Below are 24,066 nucleotides of genomic sequence, written 5' to 3' on the forward strand. Positions count from 1 at the left end.
CCATGTAGAAGGGATAAAGAATGGCAAAGGATAGGACAGCGAGAGGGTGAGAGAAGGCAAAGTGACAGAATGTGGCAGATGGAGAGAGAGAATGTAGGAAAGTTAAGCAGAGACACCACACACTCAGATTTGGAGGACATGTATTAGTTAACACTGGCTTTGCCTTTGGCGCCTCCCTGACCCAAATATCTCATTGGGCTAACATACCAGTCACACCAGTTTCTATACGCAACAGCATATGAGGAAATGATGTATCTAGTATCACATTTAGTCATCTTCAGTTACCTGAGTAACTAGGTGCTTGTTTACAGCTGAATCGATTTCCAAAGAGAGGCTTTAAACTCATGCCCTCTGGAACCATGGATGCCTTAATTACTCTGCCACCATATTCCCTTTGCTGTATACAATCTGACTCCAAATTCTGAACTGTCCCGGAGAGTTCTATAGAAGGAAGCCTTGGCTGTTGACCTCCTGGCAAGTAGCTTTTGGAACTCTCCTCTGCAGATTATGTGCATATATAATCAGAACTAGCCACAGTTCCACCTTACGCTAGTCCTAGACTCACAGCTACTAATGCAATTAGAAATGCAGTATGAAAGAGAAGTATAGGCAAAAGAATGCAAAGGTTGATGCGTTCAGTTGGAAATATTTTAATTGTCATGAACCCATAATACATCCTGCCCTGGTTTCTCCTTGTTACTGACACCTTTTCCAGGGCCAACTGAAGCCACTATGCCAAACCTGCATTGTAGGACCTCTGGGTCATGTCCTAGCAGTCCCATTCCCCAAAGAACAGGTTGAATCCATGCAGAGATATTTATCATCCATACTCCCATGCTACTTGCTTTGTACTTGCTCAGAGTTCTGTGGAGGTAACTGCCCTCCTTTCCATTCTGGATACCTCTTCTACTGACCTCCATTGTATAAAAGTGATTTTTTTTCTCCAAAGGGAAGTAGTGGGAGGTGGGTGTAGGGAAGAAGATCACTCAGTGAATCTTGACTGTTAGGAGCAAGGATCCTATTGTGTGCCCTTGCAGGTGCTCCCAACTTTACCTATACCTCTTTCCAACTATGAAATGAATTGGATGAAATCTGAGATCTTTCTAGAGCTCTGGCTGCTTTCTGTCCTGGTTCTCTAATTGGAATTTGAAATGGCCCCAGGAAGATATGAAATATTTAATCCTTTATATTCTTTGGCGCATCTTGGAGGTGATTAAAATGAATTTAACTCCATTATTGAATATACTTATGGCTGATCTTGACAGATGGAAACATTTGTTGCTCTTGCTTAAGGGGAAGGTTAATATACGTAAAATGAATATAGTTTCCAGCGCTATATCCATGCAGAGTTTGCTGCCAGTAGAGGTCCCTCAATACTCTTCCATCCATATTAAGAGAATAGCTGAGATAGGTCTGAAGAGAAGGGAATAAAGTAAAATGTTCAGTAGCTAAACTCTATCTCCCATCTGCCAGGGAGCAGGAGAGGACACAGTATCTGTATCCTTATGTCTACATAAAGCAGTTACTCGTTGACAGGTCCTAAGCTGGTTGGCAGAAGCAGTAGCTGCCTTAAGCTTGTGTTATTTATGGGCCAGAGTCTATCACTTTTGTTCATGCTGAGAAATATGTTATTCCATAAGTCACTTTACTGAGATCAGAATAGACCTCAACATTCCTGCCGGCGGGGTCTTCAGCTCAGAGCTGAGATCAATGGAGCAACTAAGTGAGACTAAATCCGGCCCTGTTTTTGCAAGGGAACCTGTATGTGTGTACCTGACTGTAGGCTCTGCACCACTCTTAGGACATGGTAACACTGCAGTGCCAGCATGCTTCAGCCAGACCAGTCTTGAGGACACCCTCTCCCCCATGGATAATGCAAACCTGGAAAGACACCAGTGAAGAGGCTCTGAGGTATCCCTCTGCAGCCACTCTCAGGATCTTGGTCTCCAATGTGCTTGGGAGTGACTACTAAGAACAACCCTACTCTAGTGTGTCTTCCGTGGTATATTTCTGGTTGGCACTGTGTGTATGGGAGCAGGTGGGTGGACTTTGCTTAGGCCATCCTAGCTGAGACATGCTGCTACTGCAGTGTGGACATATTCTTAGAGAAGTAGTGTGAACTGTTCCTTCAGGTACAGAACTGAGAGTCAGAACTGCTAAGTTTTTTTCCCCAGGCTTTGCACATGCTTTCTTGTGTAACTGTAAAGTAACATGAAATAGCAGTACTGATGAGTACTCCTTTGCTGGATTTCTAAGTCAAAATCGAGAAAGATATGTCCAGAGGAAAGTGACAAGATGATAAGAGAGGTGTAGGAAACATGGCCTGTAGGGAAAGATTAAAAGAATTAGTTTGCTTAGTTTAGAGTTAAGAAAATTGAGGTGGGACATGATAACAGCCATCTGAGATGTAAGAGAATTGTTCTCCATTTCCACAGAAAATAGGAAGATAAGTAATGGGTTTATATTAGACACAGAGGTTTAGGCTAGACATTAGGAAAAATCATTTAACTGTAAAGATATCTAAACACTGGAATGGATCACCTCAGGAGGTGGTAGGATATCTATCAGAGGCCATTAAATACTGTATTTTCTCATGTACTACATGCCTTAATAAAACATGGACTGCATTTTTGGAAGGCTGAATGTAGAGACCAAGATTTTTCTGGAGTCATGGCTAACTGGTTGACCATAGAATAAGTCCTCCTGAAAACACAGTGTCCAGGAAATGTGGCATCTCAAGTCTTGGTGAAGTATCGGGATCTTCCTGGTGTGGTGAGACAGCAAGAAAACTAGGCCACAGACCCTTGCAAGGGCAGTAACAAGGCTGTTACTTCTTTACTTTAAATAGTTCTTTATATAAGTTCATGTAAATAATAAAAGTGCCATTTCCATAACACGAGCCTCATCAAGATACTACAGACTTCATGCAGCAGCACCCTTGCCTTGAGCCAACTGAATTGCTGCTTCAGGCACAAACTACAGTACTCACCTAGTAGCTATTGAGGCGGTAACAAAGCTAAGCCAGGACTCCGCCTTTTCTGCTTTGCTGGGGCTAGAGAGAAGTGGCAGCCATCTTGACAGCCATTACAACATAGTGTCTGCTTGCTTTTATTCCTCCCTGATTTTATTCCAGCAAACCAAAAAACAACCAACCAACCAAAACAAACAACCATCCGCCGTAAAGCTGGCAAGTCAGTCAGCAACACAGAAGTCCTTGACTTCAGAAAAGCTGACTTTGACAAGCTCAAGAGGCTTGTCAGTCAGGCCCTCAGGGACCATGACCCCAGGGAGATGGGAGTTCAAGAAGCGTGGTTGCTTCTCAAGGAAGCGATCCTCAATGCACAAGCTAAATCTATTCCAACACGGAGGAAAGGCAGCAAGAAGGCACAGCAGCCCTCCTGGCTCTCTAGGGACCTAGCAGACCTCCTGCAGCTAAAAAGGAAAGCCTACAAAGGATGGAGAACGGGATTCACCTCCAAGGAGGATTATTCTGCACTGGTCCGGTCCTGCAGGGAGCAAACCAGGAAAGCCAAGGCTGCAACTGAACTCCAACTAGCTTCAAGCATTAAGGACAACAAAAAGTCCTTTTTCAGATATGTGGGGAGCCGGAGGAAAAGCAAGGGCAATGTTGGACCCCTGCTAAACCAGATGGGGCAACTGACAACTGACACCCAGGAAAAAGCCAACCTATTAAATAGGTACTTTGCGTCAGTCTTTCATCAGTCTGGGCCGCCCATGCCTGCTATGGGACAGGGAGATCCGGGTGATGGGGATCCCCTACCCTCCATAAATGCTGACCTCGTGAAGGAACACCTTGAGAAGCTGGATACCTTCAAGTCAGCCGGCCCTGACAATCTGCACCCCAGGGTACTCAAGGAGCTGGCGAGCGTCATAGCCCAGCCCCTGGCACGGATCTTTGAAAACTCCTGGCGCTCTGGTGTAGTGCCCGAAGACTGGAAGAAGGCCAATGTGGTGCTGATCTTCAAGAAAGGGAGGAGAGTGGATCCGGCTAACTACAGGCCCATTAGCCTGACTTCTATCCTGGTGAAGATCTTAGAAAAGTTTATTAAGGAGGCCATCCTTGAGGGACTGGCCCAGGCTAACATTCTAAGGGACAGCCAGCATAGGTTTGTTGCCGGTAGGCCTTGTTTGACCAATCTCATTTCCTTCTATGACCAGGTGACCTATCACTTGGACAAGGGAAAAGAGATTGATGTCATATATCTTGACTTCAAAAAAGCCTTTGATCTGGTATCCCACGATCACCTCTTGGCCAAACTGGCCAGTTGTGGCCTTGGGTCCACCACCATCCGCTGGCTGGGAAACTGGCTCCGTGGTCGGACCCAGAGGGTTGTAATCGATGGCAGTCACTCATCGTGGTGCCCTGTGACCAGTGGGGTCCCTCAAGGCTCTGTCCTGGGACCCATCCTGTTCAACATCTTCATTAATGATGTGGACACTGGAGTCAGGAGTGGACTGGCCAAGTTCGCTGATGACACCAAACTCTGGGGCAAAGCATCCATGCCAGAAGATAGGCGGGTGATCCAGGCTGACCTGGACAAGCTCAGCAAATGGGCGGACAAGAACCTGATGGTGATTAACATCGAAAAATGCAAGGTTCTCCACCTTGGGAGGAAAAACCTGCAGCATCCTTATAGGCTCGGCAGTGCTACATTGGATAGCACTACAAAAGAAAGAGACTTGGGGGTCATCATTGACCACAAGATGAACATGAGCCTGCAATGCGATGCTGCGGCTAGTAAAGCGACCAAAACGCTGGCTTGCATCCATAGATGCTTCTCGAGCAAATCCCAGGACGTCATTCTCCCCTTGTACTTGGCCTTGGTGAGGCCGCAGCTGGAGTACTGCGTCCAGTTTTGGGCTCCACAATTCAAAAAGGATGTGGAGAAGCTTGAGAGAGTCCAGAGGAGAGCCACGCGCATGATCAGAGGCCAGGAAAACAGATCTTACGATGACAGGCTGAGAGGCATGGGACTCTTTAGCCTGGAAAAGCGTAGGCTCAGGGGTGATCTGATGGCCACCTATAAGTTTATCAGGGGTGACCACCAGGATCTGGGGGAACATCTGTTCACCAGAGCGCCCCAAGGGATGACGAGGTCGAACGGTCACAAACTCCTGCAAGACCGTTTCAGGCTGGACATAAGGAAGAATTTCTTTACTGTCCGAGCCCCCAAGGTCTGGAACAGTCTGCCAGCAGAGGTGGTTCAAGCACCCACATTGAACACCTTCAAGAGTAAATTGGATGCTTATCTTGCTGGGATCCTATGACCCCAGCTGACTTCCTGCCCTTTGCAGGGGGCTGGACTCGATGATCTCCCGAGGTCCCTTCCAGCCCTAATGTCTATGAAATCTATGAAACCTCCTCTCCCCACCCTGTTTCCCAGACCTTCCATCCCTAATTTCTGTTATTTGGATTTTGTGCAATACTTAGCACAACGGTGATAGGGGTTGCGGGGGAGATATCTCAAATCAGGAACTCTGAGCACTACTGTAATACAAATAATGGGGATCCAGACAATGAGCACAAGAGAAACCTTATCCTGAATGGCAAGACTATTAAATGAAATTTCAAGTGGCCTATCTGAGGTTACAGGACAGAAGAATCTTGCAAATGTCATTATTTTAAAAGTATATAGCTGCCTCCTGAATATGTGATAGCGGCTTCCAATAACATCTCTTAGGTTCAAGTCTGTAAATAAGGTGTGTTCTCTGTCTTGAAGTTTATGGTCTGAGTAAGACAATACAAGACAAGACAGGCAGTAGAAGTAATAACCAAAAATTAGATGGGACCTTGCAGATAGAACTAAGATCTTACTAAATGCTGAGCACCTTTGACTTTCAGTTAAGCCAGTTTGAGTCATGAGCACTCACCAACTCTAAAGAGGGTATGCATCTTGCAGGATCAAGCCCATACTGACATATAAATTAACAAGCCATGCTATGCTAAACTAGTCAAGTCATTGCCGCATGTCTCAGTTTTCACATCTGTAAAATGAGGATAACATCACTGCCATTGTTTGCAAAATGTGGTGAGATCTCTTAAGGAAGAGCTGCAGTATTGAAGAGCTAGGTATTTTATTCAGCTAAAAGTGGATCTGAAATAATTTTTTCTCTAGACTATATAAGAAAGGAATAGAGTTGTATTGCCAGTGTTTCTCCATAACTTTGTGCTCTCCATCTGTAAGGCAGACAAACTCTTTGGGTAGAGGCAATATCTTTTATTAGACCAACTAAATAGTTGCAAAAAAGTTGTTCTTTGCAAGCTTTCAGATGCACAGTCCTTCATCAGGCAAAAAAAAAAAATGAAAATGGTGAAAGAAATTAGCACATCTGTAAAGCATATTACAGGCAATAAATAATTCATTCTGCTGTGAATTAACTAAACTAAGAGTGTTATCTCCAGATTACAGATTGGGTAGAGAGCATAACTAACCTACAGAAAGAACCTGTTTTGGAGCCAGGATTAGGACATGAGTTCCCAGTTCTCAATCCTCTGCTCAGATCACTACATCAAACCCTGCCCTCACTAGAATGTGTTTTGGGCACAGAATCTCTCACAGCTTTGAGGATGCTGTGAATGACACCAGGGGTTGGTCCCAGAACTGGGGGAGAATAAAAATGGTGTAAATCAAATTTTGCCCCAGCCAGACCTTGGGTCTTGTGCAACAGCAGGTTCCCATCTGCACTCCAACGCTGCATTCGTTCCGGTTGATGAACTAACTCTTCTCTAATACTTTTCCTCTTTTTATGCTCTGGCTTAGATACTGACAGGCTTAGCCCTCTCAGGCTCCAACAGAGGGAAGGGCTCATTCCAAATCTGATAATACTTCCAAAACAGGAAAGGTTATTTCTTTCAAGCTAGAGACTGCGAATAATAGGAAGGAGAAGAAGCTATTCTCAGCAAGGAAATGCTGCTTTCAGCTTAAATAACACAATATGTAATGTCTGGACCAAATTGGAGAAAAGTCGTGGGAGCAGCAAATAAGTCTTCTGTTACGCAGATCCTTGCATTTCTATAATCTTATTTTGGCAATGCTATAGAACGATCTGCTTTGGTGGTTCATACTTCATCCATTTCACCAATTGGATAAGTGGTTCAGGTTAGAAAATTTCAATGCTGTCCTGAAACAGCCATATTTCTCAGATCAGTAACCTTAGTGTGTCTGATATTCAGAAAAATCACTACCGTTATAAGAATATGAATCTAGTACAAAAATGCATTAACAGAAAGACCATTCAGACCATTAATGTCAATCATACTGTCCCTTTTGTTATTAAATGTTGCCTTCCTAATTACAGTATTTTCTTCCAGTTAAATACTGGAAATTCAGACACTTTTTCATTCTTATCCATCACTTCCATTTTGCAGTGATAACTACTTCTCTGGATGGTTTCAGGGTTGATTCTACATTATAATGTGGAATTTCAAATTGACTAACAGATGGTGTTGTCATTATTTTTCCTTTCCCTAAAGAATGGAAAAGAACAAGCTCTTGACATTTCCAGTATGTCTTCATCCAACTCTGGAATTTAAAAAGCCATAGAAGAATCTTAGGTGTCTTTTGTTGGAGAGATGGACATGGTCGTTAAGTGTCTGCAGCTACATTTCTAAGGTGTGTAAGGCACAACACCATCCAATCTTTGGCCTTTTGAAAAAACACATGGCAGTGCCTCCTGCACACTTGCCTCTTTCCCCACCATGAGTAGTGCAAATTGTAAGGGGTGGATATGCAATGTTGGAGCCATTTCAGCAGAAAGGAAATAAGACTTCATTAAAGGGCTTAGCCAGAACTGCTGAAGTACCTCAGAATCAGTTCACATTTACAAGTATACAGCAGATGCGTCATTTGGCAGAAGATTTTTGCAGTCGGTAATTTGCCAATCATCAGGGATTGCCTGTTAAATCCCCATGATCCAGACTGGGGTGAGGAAGACATTGAAGGATAAATTTAGACTTAGCTATGAATGTCTGTCCTATGAATCGTCCAGCCAGTGTGAGTAAGATCCCATCCACCTCCATGCCTTCTGCCAAATAAAGGGAAAGGGAAAGGCCTTCAATACACTTCTGTTTTTAAATTAGGAAGTCACTTTCCTCCTCTTCCAGTTTTTAAATGCAGAACGCACCCAAATTTAGCCTTTGCTGCTAAGGCTGCATGGAACGATGAAGATATATCACAAGAGAATGCAACATCTTGCTGCTTCTTTATACAGTCTTAATATGAAAGTAATGGTAGAAAAGATGCTATACTGGGAGCTTTAGAGATCAAAGGCCTCTGTTTGGCCAAGTATTTGTACATTGTCTTCCTTCAGTGGGTCTTCCCCTTGACAGGGAGAGACCTTTGTGACGGGGGAGTGATTTTAATAATAACATGAATAAACTGCATGTATCAAACAATAGTTATATTGCAATCCCGTTCACCTGCTACCAACCTGGAGTGAAGTCTTAAGGTCTCAGAACCCTTTCCCAGTCTCCTGAATCATTCTACTCACGGTAGCATTCAGCCTTGAAAAATCTCAGTAGCACCTACCTGTAGTAGAGCAGCATGAATGGTAGTCCAGTTTAATATATAGACTTGATGAAAAGAAATTTACTATACTGCCAACTATTGTTTTTTATGAACTACCAACAAAATCATCATTTTACCAATTAGTGGCACATTCTTGGAAACAAAATAACATTAATTTTGGCTGACAAACATGTATCTACCAAGCCTCAGCCTGCTATAATTGTAGACAGTTCTGTTGTAAAACCTGGAGAGCTAGAGACTACAGTACAAAGTGCCATTTTTCTTTGAGTAATTGCCTGTGTAGGTGGACTCTAGGTACAGATTATTTTTGAATAGCATTGTCCGCTGGGATTATAACTGCAGCTCATGCTCCCGCAACCACCAGAGTTTAAGATATAAGGGACAAGGCAGTCTCAGCTGCCCCTCAGTTCCTTCTTACCACTTTCTTGTAGCCCATGTGTGAAATACAGTGCATCTGCATCCCTTGAATATTCAACATAGCTCATTTCAGAATTTTTTGTCTAGAATGATTTAGTTAAGACTAGCTCCTTCATAAATTATTTGCCCACTGGCTGTAAATACAATCTCTTTAGATAGTTCATTATTTCCCCCTGATTCCGTCCCCAGTGGCAGCAGCCAGTGATGGGCCCCCAGGGCACTTGTGGCCTGCTGCAGGCAGAGATCCCCGGCAGCGCTGTGCCACCTGAGACCTGGGGGCTCCATGTGGCTCATGAAGCCAACCCAGTCCACTGGGGCATGCCTTTGACCAGGACCAGGCCAGCTCCTGCCATTACCCAGGACTCCCTGCATTGTACGCAGGAGCCACATGCTATCTGGCTGGGCCAGCTCCTGCTTCCATGTATCCCGTGCACAATGGAGATGATGCACAGGGCACATGGAGGCAGAAGCCAGCCTGGCCTGATGGTGTGGTGGCCCAGCCCAATGATGTGCAGGGATGTGGAGGTAGTATTTGGCTTGGCCCGATGGTGCACTGCTCCAGTGTGCAGTGCCGGGAGATCTGGATGACAGCAAGAGTCAGCCTGGTCCTGGTCGAAGGTGTGTGCCAGCAAACCGGGCTGGCTCCGTGCAACACATGGAGTTCCCAGGTCTCGGATGCTGCCGTGCACTGCCAAGGGTCTCTGCCTGCAGTGGGCCATGAGATCCCCAAGGGCCTGCTGCTGGTTGCTGCTGCATGCTGTGGGAGAAGGGCGGTGGGTGGATGTGTGGTGGACCCCCCCCCACAATCCCCCCACAAACGCCATCCCCCCTACCCACTTAGAAACCCCACACCCATGAACACACCCACAATCCACCCAGGAACCCCACATCCCAACATACAAACCCCTCACCCACAAACTGCATGCCTGCAAACCCCCCTGCAATCTGCCCACAAACCCTACACACGCCTGTACACTTCTCCACAAGCCCCACACCCCCCACAAACCCCACACCCACCCCTACACCCACACACAAACTCCCTTTAAATGCCCCCCACAAACCCTGCACACACTCCCCACCCCCAAAAAGCCGCACATCCCCCCTATAAATCTCACACTCTGCATGCCCACCCAGCATACGGGACAAGTCCTGCTGGTGGGAGCCATGGCTGCAGAGGCAATTGCCACACTGCATCCATGTTCTATGCCCACATCAGAGCTGGGACATACAGCCCCGGCCTGGAGGGGCTCCTGGTCCCAGGAACCACTTGGGGGATGTAATGGGCTGGGGGGAAGGATGGAGGTGGCAGCAGGGATGTGTGTGAGAGAGAGAGAGATGGGGGTTGGAGATGGGGGAGTGCTCTGGGTAGGAGAGCCCACCAGAGCCAGGCTTAGAGCCCCCCTGCCCCCCTAGAGCAGCCTGTGCAGGGGGGGCCAGCCTGGAAGGGAAAGGGCTTGCCCAGTTCAGTCCCTGAGGCCGAGTCAAGGGCATCCTAGGCACAACTTGGGGATCTCTGGGGCCTGGGCACAGGCACAGGGAACAGAACAGCAAGGGCTGGTATTGCTCAGAGCCATGATGTAGCAGGTGGGACAGCTGCAGGTTGACAGCCCATGTCCTGGTGCTGGGATGGAGCTGCTGCTGGGAAGGAGCGAGTAGGGGGCAGGCGGAGGCTGTAGGTCAGGAGTGAGGGACACAGATGGGGCTGTGGGTTGGGAGTGAGGGGCAAGGGCATGGACAGAGGCAGAGCACTGGCAAATCAGTGTGGCTGAGCACCACAAAGCAGCTATAGGTCCAGCTGCAGCTGCCCCCGCATCCTGGTGAGCAAAGGGGGCGGGGACAGCTCAGATACTTTTCTATGATACTAAAACCAAAAGCATATGCCATAGATATTTAGAATTAATTTTATGATGATGATACAGGTACTGGTAGGTTTCCAAACTGCTTTAAAATTGTAAATATATCAATAAAACATCGCCCAACTTATCTGTCTCTATATTGTGGTGTTTAATTTTAACCACAGAAGAACACAGATTTTGGGTATTTTAATGAGAGAATTTGGGGTTTTTATCAGAGAATTTGCAATGTTTAAACAGGGAACACTAGGATCCCTGCTGGTGAGGCAAGTGGCGAGACCTGGGCAGGGCCAGATTAACACATAGGCAAACTAGGCTCATGCCTAGGGCCCAGAGCTGCGAGGGACGCCTGGTCCTTCCCCCTGTGGCAGTGGCACGAATGGCAGCATCTGCCTCCCTTCCCTTCCTCTCCCCTTCTCTTCCCCCCCACTGACCTCACTGCCACTAGTGTTGCCAAGTCTGCTTATTATAAGTGGAATTGAGCTTGTTTTTTAAAAAACCAGCTATCCTGGATGGGATTGCTTCACCTCTTTCACTTCAAAGTTCAGTGGAGTTTCCTGCCTTGCACATTCTGGCTTGTCTACTAGCAGCTCAGAAGAGAATCTAGAGATAATTTTATCAGGGAATGCGTTAGAGAAGTTGTGTCTCTCCTGCTAAATTATACTTAGAGATCTTGGCCTGCATTTGTGTCTTCTGACCAGGAGACTGATCTGATCTCAACATAGTTTTCACTGGTATGGTAGGACCTGTGACAACTGGCTTCCTCTGTTTCTTGCCAATTGGGGAAAGCAGTCTCTCCAATATTCTGGCCTGAAGGTGTATGAAATCCAAGCTCAGGTCTTCCATATACCATAATGACATGAGTTTTCCTGAAAATAGGTTTAGATTTCACTTCAGCCATCAATGTCTTCCATCTCTTTCTTGGAACCTCACTCCATACCAGGTAATACAAAACTTTACATTCTGGATATGGTGGGGGCTTTCTTATTTGTTTAGACAGAACACAGTTGTTTCAGTTCTGTCTTAGACACTGTGGCATTTACAGAGAGGGCTCAAAGGTAACTTGTATTCAGCTAGAGATTGCCTAAATGTGTTTGAAGCTACATAATACTTGCTGTCAGATAGCTAGGGAGGACCTTTGGGTTCCATTACATCTTATTCCACTGGGGCTCCACCAGCTTTTGCTGCTTGTTAGGGTAATATAACAATATCTGAAGCATGAAAGGCTGCTATTTAGAGACCTGGTAAGGTTACACATTTGCCTCCTGTTATTCCCTGGAGAGGCTTCTGGATTAGATGCTGATTTTAATAGGGAGGTTCTGCAGTTACTTTTTCACAGTCTCTAGTCATGCAATACTGCCTATTAATTGCACAGAGTGGAATCTGTGTAGACAGTCAAAGAAGCATGGTTACTTGCTTTGCAGAAATTCTGGTTCTTTGAGGTGTGTTGTTTATACAGATTCCTGCTCTGTCCATGTACCTGAAATCTTCTCATATCATATTCTTATTGACAAAGCAACTGAATGTCACTTATGGTCACCCCACTCTTTATAATGTTGGCTATGTTGATTGTGAGGGCATGGACCCTGGGTATGCAAAAAAATACAGTCTTTACCTCCCAGGCACCAGGTAACCATCTTTTCCATTCTATGTTATGGTTTCATTCTAAAATTCAACTCACTCTGCAGCATGGACAAGTAAAACGTTAACTATATGTTTTTCTTAGGGAATTAGGAATGAAGTTGTGGAGTGTTTCAGAATATATTAAATGCTTATAAAAGATATGAGAACTGTGTTTCTTTACAAAAAAGGGGAGGGGCTCTTCTAATTGACAAAATACCTGTGCTTGGTTATATTCAAGAAGATGCCATGAGTGTTAACTTTAAATTTAACATCAAAGATAAATGAGCTTTGTTTGGCAGAACAAACAGTAATGCAGGCTTGGGTCAATGGTATTTCTTTGATTAGCAGTTAGTACTTTAGGTTAATAATGAATACTGAATGACTCTAGTTGTACTGCCTCCAGCTGTGATCACATTAGCTTGCACATGCTAAGTAGCACTGGACCTAGTCAAGACATGGATGAAAAACCTCCAAGAAAAAACCCACAGTGCTACAGGAATTGGTGCTGGGAATTCAGTAGTTGGTTCTCTTTCTGTGACAGTATGAAATCAATCATCCAGCTTGATGCTAGGATGCATTGTGTTATTGAATGTTCCTTTTTGCGGCTATAGGGCAGGGGTAGTCAACATTTTATGGCCGGAGTGCCGAAAAAACCACGATGTCTATCTTGGAAGGTGCCAGAGTGCTGACATGCCAGAAAAACAAAATGGGGGGAGGTACATGGCAGGACGCACTGCATATTAGTATATTTAATAATCATAAATATTGCCTTTGTTGTTGTGTATTCTTTTTGTTGAGCATGTTGCAGTGAAAGAGAGAAAAAAGAGGCAAATAAGAGAAGGAGGAGAGAGAGAGAAAAAGAGCAGAGAGAGAACCAGGCACACGCACACAGACAGCCACATGCACAAACACAAAGAACTAGAACACACCCAGAACAGACACATGAGAGCACACACAGACACACAGAACCAGACAGAGGCAGACAAACACATGGAACCAGATGCATGGGTGCATGAAGCCAGGCTCCTGGGCCACTGGACAAAGTCCAACCCAACAGTGCCCTGGTCCCGCCAGAGCCCCCATGCTTCCCTGGGGAGCCAGCCCCTGGGCTGCAGCGCAGCTGGCCAAGGCTCCAGCCTGGAACCTGTCTGTCAGCCCAACCATCCACCCACCCTGCACAGCGAAGCCCGCTAAAGGTTCAGTGCTCCTGGCAAGGGGCAGTGTCAGCTTCATCCCAGTGGGGAGGCTGGGCTTGGAGCAGGTGGGAGTCAGGTGGGTTCAGCTGCAAGCAGACTAGGCTCCGTAGTTGGCAGCAGCTACCAGAGCCTGGGCCGGTGGCAGCTGGGAGGCTGCGAACAGTTGCTCCAGGCTCTGGCATCAGCTCCATACCGGCGGGTGCACGCGTGCCTTGGATTGGACAGTGGGGGTAGGGCCTGAGGCAGCACAGCCCTTTTGCTATCCACTCTGAGGTGCACACACAGTCACCGCCAGCATGGAGCTGATGCCAGGGCTGTGAAGCCTGGTGCAGCTGTTTGCAGCCTGCCCGTTGCCTGGTGCAGCTGCCAAGAGTCCAGGCTGGCTACAAAAAGCTGCGCCAGGCTCCAGAGCCCAATCATTAGCTCTGTGCGAGCAGCAGGGGAGAGGCTGAGGTTGCGCTGCCTCAGGCCCCTCTCCACCATCCACTCTGAGGTTTGCAGCAGCTGCCTAGAGCCTAGGCTGGCGGTGGCGTGCCAAACAAAATGGCCTCGTGTGCCATACTTGGCACACGTGCCGGGAGTTGCTGACCCCTGCTAGAGGGTAAAAGTGAGACTGTGACCACATCATCACTAAAAACCTTTGATTACCACCTACATTGGTAACATTCAGACAGTTGTATTGATCAAAATTAATATTGTTTTCTATTTAAGATCTTGTAATACAAATTACTTTAATGTTCCCACTCTCCTTCAACAGGAAGCTTCTTCTTTGCCACATATTAACACATTGCCTAGTCATGACAGCATGAAACATGAGATGCTTCTGATGACAGTTTGGCTATCCAGTTGTGGACAGGTAGCTGCTGCTTTTGGTCAGCATGATGGACATTTCCCAGAGACTGTATTGACAGCAGCCAACATCTATCAAGCCCTTGTTACTTGGCTTCTCTCCTTGGTGAGTAGATGGAGTGAAATGCAGCAAATAGGTAACATCAGGTTACTAGATGGCTTTTGCCCACCAGAAAATGGATAATCCTTATTACGAAATGTCCTTACTCCAGTGTCCCAAAGCAAAGACTGAACCCAAAGAGAGCAAATATCATGCACTACTCTCATCCTTCTGGAAGTCAATGGAAAGAGTCCCATATAGAAGCTGGGCCAGGCCCTTAGTTTTCAAAGAGTGTGCAACAGAAAACAATGACATTCAGTAGAACAAAGTATTTGAAAGTGACCAGTAAGAATGGAGAGACTTGTCTATTCAGCGTCCTCCAGTAAAACAGGAATGAATAGAAATGGCCGTTTCTGATCATTTGTTCTGGGTAAGAGCTGACTCTTTTATCTGAATAAGTGGTACAGACTTATTGGGCTGTTCTGTCATATCCTAATAAGAGGTATCACCACTCACTGTTGTTAGTCTCATTAGACCAGCTATAAAAACTTGGGAGCCCCACCAGCTTCCATCCTCTCCAGCCTTCATTCTCAAATATTCTCTTTCTTCCTCATCTTTTCTATCCATTCAACAGTTGTATTCCTCTCCAAGGGAAACATAAGCTATCTTTTCTGTCCCCCAGTTTATAGGCTTGTGCAAAGTGGCTAGTTTTCACTTTGGATTTGACCAATTCGGGGGACAGTGATTCGATGGGGGGAACTGAGCCCCCTGCTCTTGGCCCCCTCAAGCCAGGTTCTGCACAGCGGGGGGTGGGGAGGGAGGCAAGAGGCGGGGCATTCCTCCCCACTGTGCAGCCTCTCCCTGTGGGGCTGCAAATGGCCCTGGCTCCAGCACAGTGTGCTCTCAGCTCTGTTCCTGCCTGCCAGTGTCAGCCAAGCCAGGCAGCATGAGGAGGGGAGGACTGGAGATAAGATGCTACAGCCCCAGGAGGACTCATGCTCATTCTTCCACTACTGCTCTGGCACCAGCCTCAGCCTAGTTGCAGGGAGCTCATATGTGTGTGAGTGTGTGTGAGTGCATGATTATGTGCGAGTGCGAGTGCAGGTGTGAGAGTGTGTGTGAGCATGAGTGTATGAGAGTGTGAGCATGTGAGTCCACACAGCCCTTAACACCTCATCAAAACTCATTAAGTTGCCCTGGAGCCCAAATAATTGCCCACCCCTGTTCAAGAGAAAGGATGGAGATTGCTTTGGTCCTTGCTGAGCCCATGGCCGTATGGTTTTGCCATTTTGCTGGGATGCAGGCTCAGAATGAGAGGGGCCCAGAACCTGGGTCTTCTGCTTTTTGGGCAAGTGCCCTAACCACTAAACTCTGGACTAGAAAGTGCAGGAGGTTACCACCTTACTTCTGGCAGTTACACTTTTGTGAGCCTGTTCTGCTCTAGATGAAAGTAGGATCCAAAATGTGCATAAGTGCCAAAAATTGTAGTTATGCAGCCACATAAGTGCCACTTCAGTGCACAAATGTCTCCAAGCCCTGTATGGCATGAGGGGTCCTGAACTTGCACTGGCTGTCCCTCTCTTTTGAGGGTTTCTGTAACTTCTTCTCCCAACCTTTTCTGTACTGTGCTCTCTTTTTCACCTTTTCTTCCCCACTCTCCAGGTTTTTGGGTATCCTACTGATGCTTCTGCCCACTGATACTGCCTTTTTCTACTCCCTGTCAGGGTTATCCAGGAATAACAACATCTCTCATGCAAGCCTTGTACCAAATGTATCACATCTGAGTGTCTTTATGAGTCTTATGGTTTTTGTCTTGGCCAATTAGAGGTTTATATATCCAAAGCATTTTACTGGAAATATATTGATATTCATGATGCATGGTTCCTAGTGTTCATTTTAGGGCTAGCATAAATCACTTTGTATCCTTATTTCAAATTAGATCTGTACATTCCTTTTCCCCACAAAACATAAAGCCTATCTAAAAATCCAGCTTCAGCCTAAATAAAACTGGAAGGTGACTGATGTGCTTGTGGCTATAACTGATCAGTAATGAGGAACATGAAGGCTTATTAAAGAACCCTGCCCTGACTTCTTATAATGGCGTAATCACTTAGCATTGATTTTTAACAGAGATTGTATTGATCTTATTATCATTAATAAAAGCAGCATACAGTGCTGCTGTAGCAAAGAATGTGCAGGAAGATGTTGACAGGGACTCTTTGTTCTCATTTCTTGCTAGGCTAGGGAAGTAATATGAGTTGCAAGTCTGTGTTTCTCTTTCTCCCCCTCACATAGCTAGCTAAATGTGAAGCTTGGAGGTTATGGGAAGCCTTATTGGGAAAATAAATCCCATGACCTACCAAAACCTACATGTTATTCCTTTTTAATTTGATTTTTATAAAGTTACTACTGCCTAAATCTTGACTGTTTCATCAATCAAGCTGGAGTGCTCCCCAGGTTATTCTGCACAGGCTGTCTTCATTCAAAAGTCACAATGTGGGGAAAGGGTTATATTCATTCCCTGAAGCAGACTTCTGTAAATATAATTGTGTTTAAAATGAAGGCATCTATTCATATAAATTTACAGGTACCTTCCTTGAAAGTGAATGGTGGGATCAAAGCTCCATTCCAGGTGGTGGGGCTGCAGCAGATCTGGCAAGAGGATGGATTAGCACTATATGCTTGCCTAATTCCAGCTGACAGATCTCCACCCCAGAACTGCATCGAGATCCAGAAGCACAAAGTGAGTAGCAGAAATGCCATGCACATGTGCTGGAGTTATTGCATTTGAGCTGGGATGTACTGGCTATATTTGACTAGCCTTGAGACCACTTGGAGCCAGTGTAATTTAGAATAGCCCTTAGGCTGCTCTGAGTTAAACTGGGAGCTGACAGAGCTCAAAGTGAGAATTAAAGTGACTTTCAGTAACTGCCTGCTTGGCTTTCCTGCTATGCTGAATTTAGTTGCAGAACAGATGAGGATCCAGCCCCATATTTCAAAGGCCGTCTCTTTTCTGCTCATTAACTGCTCTATATATCTTTGGTGGCTGTCACCACACAGAGTGAAAATTTATGGACAATGGTCAAAGAGGGAAGACTTTTTCTGACATCCATTATGTTTCTGGTTTTGTATTTTGATTATGTGAAAGTACAGCTAGAAGGAGGGGATATTTTCTTGCTGTTAATTTCACAAGACTTAAGAGTCCAGGATGTGGGTTCTGTTCTTTGTCAGTTCAAAATCAAGTGTTAACATAGTCCTCAACTCTGACTGAATGATGTACCCAGGAGCATCTAGAAAACTTGCGGCTGCAGTGTGTTGCAGTGTACATGATATCTTTTGATAGCCACTTGTTTGACCAAACATTCTACATAAAATAATTTCTGAGACACTGATCCTGGCCCTTGCCAAATTGGTGACCGTTTGGCAGCACAAAACAGCTTCAAAGAGTGTGTGGCTAGCCAGTGGTGAATCCCTTCAGCCCCAAGAAATTAAGTGACACAGTAGCACCTTCTGTGCAACCTCATTTACAGGCTGCTAGTGTGGTCAGGGAAGAGAAGCTGTGACCAGATTCTGGCAATCCCTGGCTGATGGAGTGATCCCTTGGGGCCATTAGCAACCAGTACAGCTTAGAGCAGCCTCCAGCTGTTTTAACTTACAGCAACCAGGCACATCAAAGGAATGGGAAAGTGCAAACTGATTTAGACCTACTTTTCAGTTTTCTCTGCTCAGCTACAGTGAATGCTCCACATCCACAGCTGACTGTGTGTGAGTACTAAAGATTAAATTTCCCATGATATATCATAAAGCTTGGATTGTGACAGCTGTGACTGGAATGCTCCCTCAAGTAGGTGATTGATGCTGACAACTAATGTCATGATTAAAACACTACAAAAGAAACAATAAGCAACCCTCCTGCTGATGCCTGGGCATTTGTAGGGAGGAGCATCAGGTCTAGGGAGGGCAGGCAGCCTGCTAGAATGGATTAAGGGCATCAGTTATTTCTGCTGTAGGCTAACTGGAATCAAGGTAATTTATTTGGAACAAAGGCCTTGGGGAAGAAACTTAACTGCCCCACATCCACTTACTTGGAAGCCCACCCATGGAGCTGGTCTCTAGAAGGTCACTTCAGTCCAGCTGTGGGGCTGACCAGAGCATCAAAATTATTTAACATTGAGCAAACTCAGTATGCCCATCTGGTGTCATGTAAGTGAATAAACTTTGCAGGCTACAGGCCCAGGCTGCTCCCAACATTTGGTGGGGGGCAGAATAGAGGTTTACTTTATCATAGATTGGCTGAACACACTGTACAGAGTTTTTCAGCTCTGAAATAAATCATAGAGCAGCCCTACTACTCTGTTTGCATGCATTCACTGCTGTTGGTACCCAGGTCAGCTAATATGTACAGTAGTGAACATGTGAGCTATTTGGTTAGTGCTCCTTAAAGTAGGGCTCTGTGCAACTGGTGTTTCCTTTCATTAGAGGTTCCATAATATGCCTTTCCAACAACAGTGACCTTCATTTTTTCTTGTTTTCTTGAGGCATTTGTACAGCTGCTGTTCTTTCTTCAGTCAGTGATGTAAACTGATGGGAGCCACAAAAATCTTTCAGAAATGTCAGCCACAGCAAAGGCAAAGAAAACAAAAGGAACTTGCTGCTGTCTCTCTGATTCTCCTCCTTAGCAGTATTGGCTATTGCTGGAGAGAAAGCCAACAGATTTTATTAGAGTCACCAGTCTCTTGTGGTGGTGCTAATGTACAGTATTTTACCTGGCAGTATAAGAGAACAATATTTCTCTCTTGTAGTCATTAACAGTTTCTATTCTAGTTCTTTCTTCTGAGCACAATAAAAATCAGGTATAAGGGTTTAGCATAATTTGGATTTGAAATGAGCATCCAGGGAAAAAAAAACTTGGATCCCAGTAGTTGCTGTTGAAGTTCTTGGTTGCAAGATTCTAGCAAAATACAAATTAAATTTCTTTTAAATGAAATATAAAAGGACAGGCAAGACCAGGGTTAACATTAGCTGATTGCACCCTGACAGTTTGACAACGTAGTGTTCTTAGCTTGAGACATCTGCATTTGTTGTTTACTGTGGAAAACAGACACATGCCTTGTCCATCCTGTTGGATACAAGTTAGTGCCCATGAGTTACAAGAGAGTAAATGCCTGTCTTCCTATGAATCTCTCTCTTATATGGGTCACTCTAGTATTAGAGTGCCAGATTCATGAGGCACTAGCCACAGTGGTCTGTGAGGTTTTCCTTTCTTTTAAAATTGTATCATAAAAATAGTGCTTCTGAGAGGCAGTGGATTGCCTTTCATAAGCAAACTAGAAGCTGGGGACTTGTCTTATCTACTGACCTAGTATTAACTTCCCTTACTTTACCCTATTCATAATCTTGACCTTGGCATGAGGGAACCATATAGAACAGGGGTGGGCAAAATGCAGCCTGGGGGCCAGATGCAGCCCGTCAGGCCATTTTATCCAGCCCATGGGGCCCCTAAATAATTTAGAAAATGATAGATTCATAGAATATAGAATCGGCAGGGACCCAATGGATCATTGTGTCTGACCCCCTGCCCTTGGCAGGAAAGAGGACTGAGGACAGATGACCCCAGCCAGGTGATTAGCAAGCCTCCTCTTGAAGACCTCCAAGTTAGGTGACAGCACCACCTCTCTTGGAAGCCCATTCCAGACTCTGGCCACCCTTACTGTAAAAAATTTCTTCCTAATGTCTAACCAAAATCTACTGTCCACTAGTTTGCACCCATTATTCCTAGTTACTCCCTGGGGTGCTCCAGTAAACAGCACATCCCCAATTCCCTGCTGTCCTCCCCTGATAAACTTATAGGCAGCTACAAGGTCACCCCTCAGCCATCTTTTGTAAAGGCTGAAGAGATCCAGATCCCTCAACCTCTCCTTGTATGGAGACCACTAATCATGCGAGTGGTCCTCCTCTGAACCCTCTCCAGATTCTCCGTGTCCCTCTTGAAATGCGGCTCCCAAAACTGGACACAGTACTCCAACTGTGGCCTGACTAATGCTTCATAGAGGGGGAGCATCACCTCCCTTGATCTGTTGGTCATGCATCTGCTAATACACGACAAGGCGCAATTGGCTTTGTTGATGGCCTCATTACACTGCCAGCTCATGTTCATCTTAGAGTCAATGATGACTCCAAGATCTCTCTCAACCTCTGAGCTGCTGAGGAGGACATCCCCCAACCTGTAGGTATGCTGGGGATTCCTCCTTCCTAGGTGGAGTACCTTACATTTATCTTTGTTGAATTGCATTCTATTTCATTCTGCCCATTGACCTAACCTGTCCAGGTTGGCCTGTATTTGCTCCCTGCTCTTTGGTGTATTAACTTTGCCCTATAACTTGGTATCATCTGTGAACCTGGGGGAGGTGCTCACCACACCCTCATCCAAATTGCTGATGAAGATATTAAATAATACCAGTCCAAGGACCGAACCCTGCAGGACCACACTCCCCACCTCCTTGCAGGCTGAGAATGACCCTTACACCACCGCTCACTGGGTGCAGTCCCTAAACCAGTTAGCCACCCACCTGACTGTGTAGGCGTCCACTCTGCAGCCTGTTAGCTTCCCCATGAGAATAGGATGTGAAACTGTGTTGAAGGCCTTCCTAAAATCCAGGTAGATGACATCGGCCTCAGCTCATGGAAGTCCTTCATGATGCGGTAAGGACTACTCCCAGCCACATCATTAGTGCCCACATGGGCAAGGACTATGGGGTAGTAGTTGGAGGACTTGATGAGATTAGGAATCCTTGCAGTGATGTCACTGATCTTAGCTCCAGGCATGCAGGAGACCTCTCTCATCATGGGATCTGGTTGGCAGATCAGCCCTTCTGAGCCTCTCAGGATTGAGTCACCCACCACAATAACTCAGCGTTTCTTCTTCTGTTTGGATAAATTAATATTTATCTGCCCTGGACTGCCTGTCATGTGGTCCTTGATGGCTTGCCAAAACTCAGTAAGTGGCCCTCTGCCCAAAATAATTGCCTGCCCCTGCTATAGTGGGTTGGGAGGGCCATTGGCCCTTACAGTTCTTGGCCCTGTGGACTGATTGTCAATGAGGATATCAATCCAGTGGAGGTAGCCATTCTCATAGTAATAAACAACCATTGTTTGCAATGGGTTGATGGCCATTTGACCACTGAGAACTGGGCTGAAACAACGTGCTTAATGATTTTCAGTCACCACTAAGTTGGGCTGAGCACCCTAAAAATGAAACACTCTATTTCCAGTCCCCTGAGTCATCTGCTTTCTGTTTATAGAGCATTTCATTGTCAGCTGCACATCTTTTTTGTTGTCATATTTTATTTCTCCAACCCAAGGTCTAACAGTTTTTGAATAAAAAATATAATAATGGGCTCCTCAGCGAAGGAACTGCTGTCCTAGGCAGGTCAACCTTTTGATCACTCAGCCATGACAACATTGCTTTTTAAAAAAATCTATTTCCATAAATCAAGCAGATGTTCAGTGTGTTTTCCACATTCTTGTAAGCTTGAGTAGCCTCTTATGTGCTAGTCTCTTCCCCCTCTCCAAGCAAGTGAGTGAAATGAGGCAAATTTAAACATTCCCACCATGGTTTTGGTTGCTTGAGTTGCTGTCAGAACAAATGATCTTATGCTTATTTTGTGTAATTGTGACATGCTGATAAACAAGCTGCATTTATATGCAAGGCTGATAGAATCTGGTGTTTGTGGCATGTGTTCTCTAAAGGCACTTTTACCTGTGCTCCAGTGCGTTCTGATTAGAACACATCTGCAGACTCGATCGATTGAGTCTGCTGCAGAGTTCTGATCGGGACGCTGAAATATCTTATTTATTCAGGGTCCCCATTTCTCAAAACAGTGGCAGGGGCACTTTAACTTAAGCTCATTTGACAAGCTAATTTAGTTAAAGCGCCCCACCACCATTTTGAAAAGGGAGATGCTGAATACATGAGACACTGTGGATGTTTTAAATTAAAGCAGCTCCTGAGAGCTGCTGTAGTTAAAACATCTCCCCCCTTCTCCCCCACTTCTCCCCCTAAGAGGAACCCCCTCTTAGGGAGAGATATATGGGTGCCCTAAGAGGCTAAATTGCATTCCCAATTAAGAAGGGTACCACCAAACAAAGCAACTTGATTATCTTCTAGACTGGTTAACAACACACAGTTTTGCCAGTTATTGTAAACGACATCCATACAGTACCTGTCACAGGATGAGCTCAGGATTTTTGTCTGAGACTTTTACCACTCGGGCTTTAATTTGAAGATAGCTGAACAGATGTTACAGAGACGACAACTCATTGGCTGGGAAGAGTCTTCTGTCTGATGGTCCTTAACGACTAGGGACTAAAGTAGAGGGAACAAGTGGGTTTGGAGAGGAAATGAAAAGATAGGTATTTGTGACTCACAACTGTGGAATGAGGAATGAGCCATAGTTTTTAATAGGGATGTTTCTTAAAAATCAAATGAATAAGGTTATTCAGGCATGTACAATGTCCTTGTGAAAGGCTTTTCAAATGATATTATACAGTATTTGTCTGATTTATGGTCCCATTAATGAAATGATTTCCCCATGGCTTCTAAAAAGCTGAAGCTGGTTATAATTAAAAGAACTGCACCTTCCTAAAAGATTGATACAATACAGTCATTCCCTGGGCAGCAGGACAAGCAGAATGCCATTTGGCTAAATGAAACATACTGGTCACCCTTGGCTATAGAACACTGATGAGAGTAACAAAGATGCCTTTTGGCCAGAACTGCTGAAATGGTCAGCTTGCTTTCCTATAAAGCTCAATTATGGACAATGGCAAGGCAGTTAACAGCAAACCTCAATTAGCTGTAATGTCCAGTAATAAAATAACTGGTGCGTAGTATACATTGTACCCAGCTCCCAGTATTTTGGGTTTCTGCACACTTCTCACCCTTATTCACAAGGAGCCAGCAAGTTCCTCCCTTCTTTACCATAGTGAAGAATTTCAGGTCCCTTCTCCATGTTAGTCCTCAGTGTAGCACACATGTACCTGCTTTCCACTCAGTTGGACGGTAAAGAACTGAACTAGAGACAAACAAAGCTGCCCAAAAATTAAGCATGGAATCAGAGAAGAGGTTGTTCTGGTTTTGACAGGTGATGGGAGGATGGCCAACTAAGTACCAGGATTGGTGCTGCTCTGCATCAGGTGTTTTGTTAAATTCCCTTCATCTTCCACTTTCTTCCTGTCATGTGACATGTATATTATTACAGTTGTCTTATAAAAAGAGTTTGCAGTTTTTTTGCACCCTAATATTAAGACCAGGCCTTTAACCATATGTTTTTGACTGTTTGCAGGCAAAGGAAGACCTTGGAGGATCCATTTTTTACCAACAGATTTCCACTTTTCTATCCCATACATGGCTTCCAGATGTTATCTGGTGGGAAGCAGAACTGACCAATTGCCTCCAGAACCAGCTATATTCACTCTGTCCTGAAATTCCTACTGTTCGACTCAGCTGTGTTTCTACCATTAACCCTGACCCTAAGGTA

General features: G+C 45.2%; 1 protein-coding gene across 1 annotated transcript in view; it reads left to right on the plus strand.

The window, feature by feature from the left end:
* DNAAF8 (dynein axonemal assembly factor 8) overlaps positions 1-24,066 on the plus strand; it is a 202,596-nt gene that overhangs the window by 62,228 nt on the left and 116,302 nt on the right. The window contains exons 12-14 of the mRNA XM_090024739.1: positions 14,396-14,593; positions 17,115-17,270; positions 23,872-24,063. Coding sequence (XP_089880865.1) covers positions 14,396-14,593; positions 17,115-17,270; positions 23,872-24,063 — 546 coding nt within the window. The remainder of the gene's footprint in view (positions 1-14,395; positions 14,594-17,114; positions 17,271-23,871; positions 24,064-24,066) is intronic.

The sequence above is a fragment of the Crocodylus siamensis genome, chromosome 12, assembly GCF_052110815.1.
Source record: "Crocodylus siamensis isolate JL-2025a chromosome 12, ASM5211081v1, whole genome shotgun sequence".
Lineage (NCBI taxonomy): Eukaryota > Metazoa > Chordata > Crocodylia > Crocodylidae > Crocodylus > Crocodylus siamensis.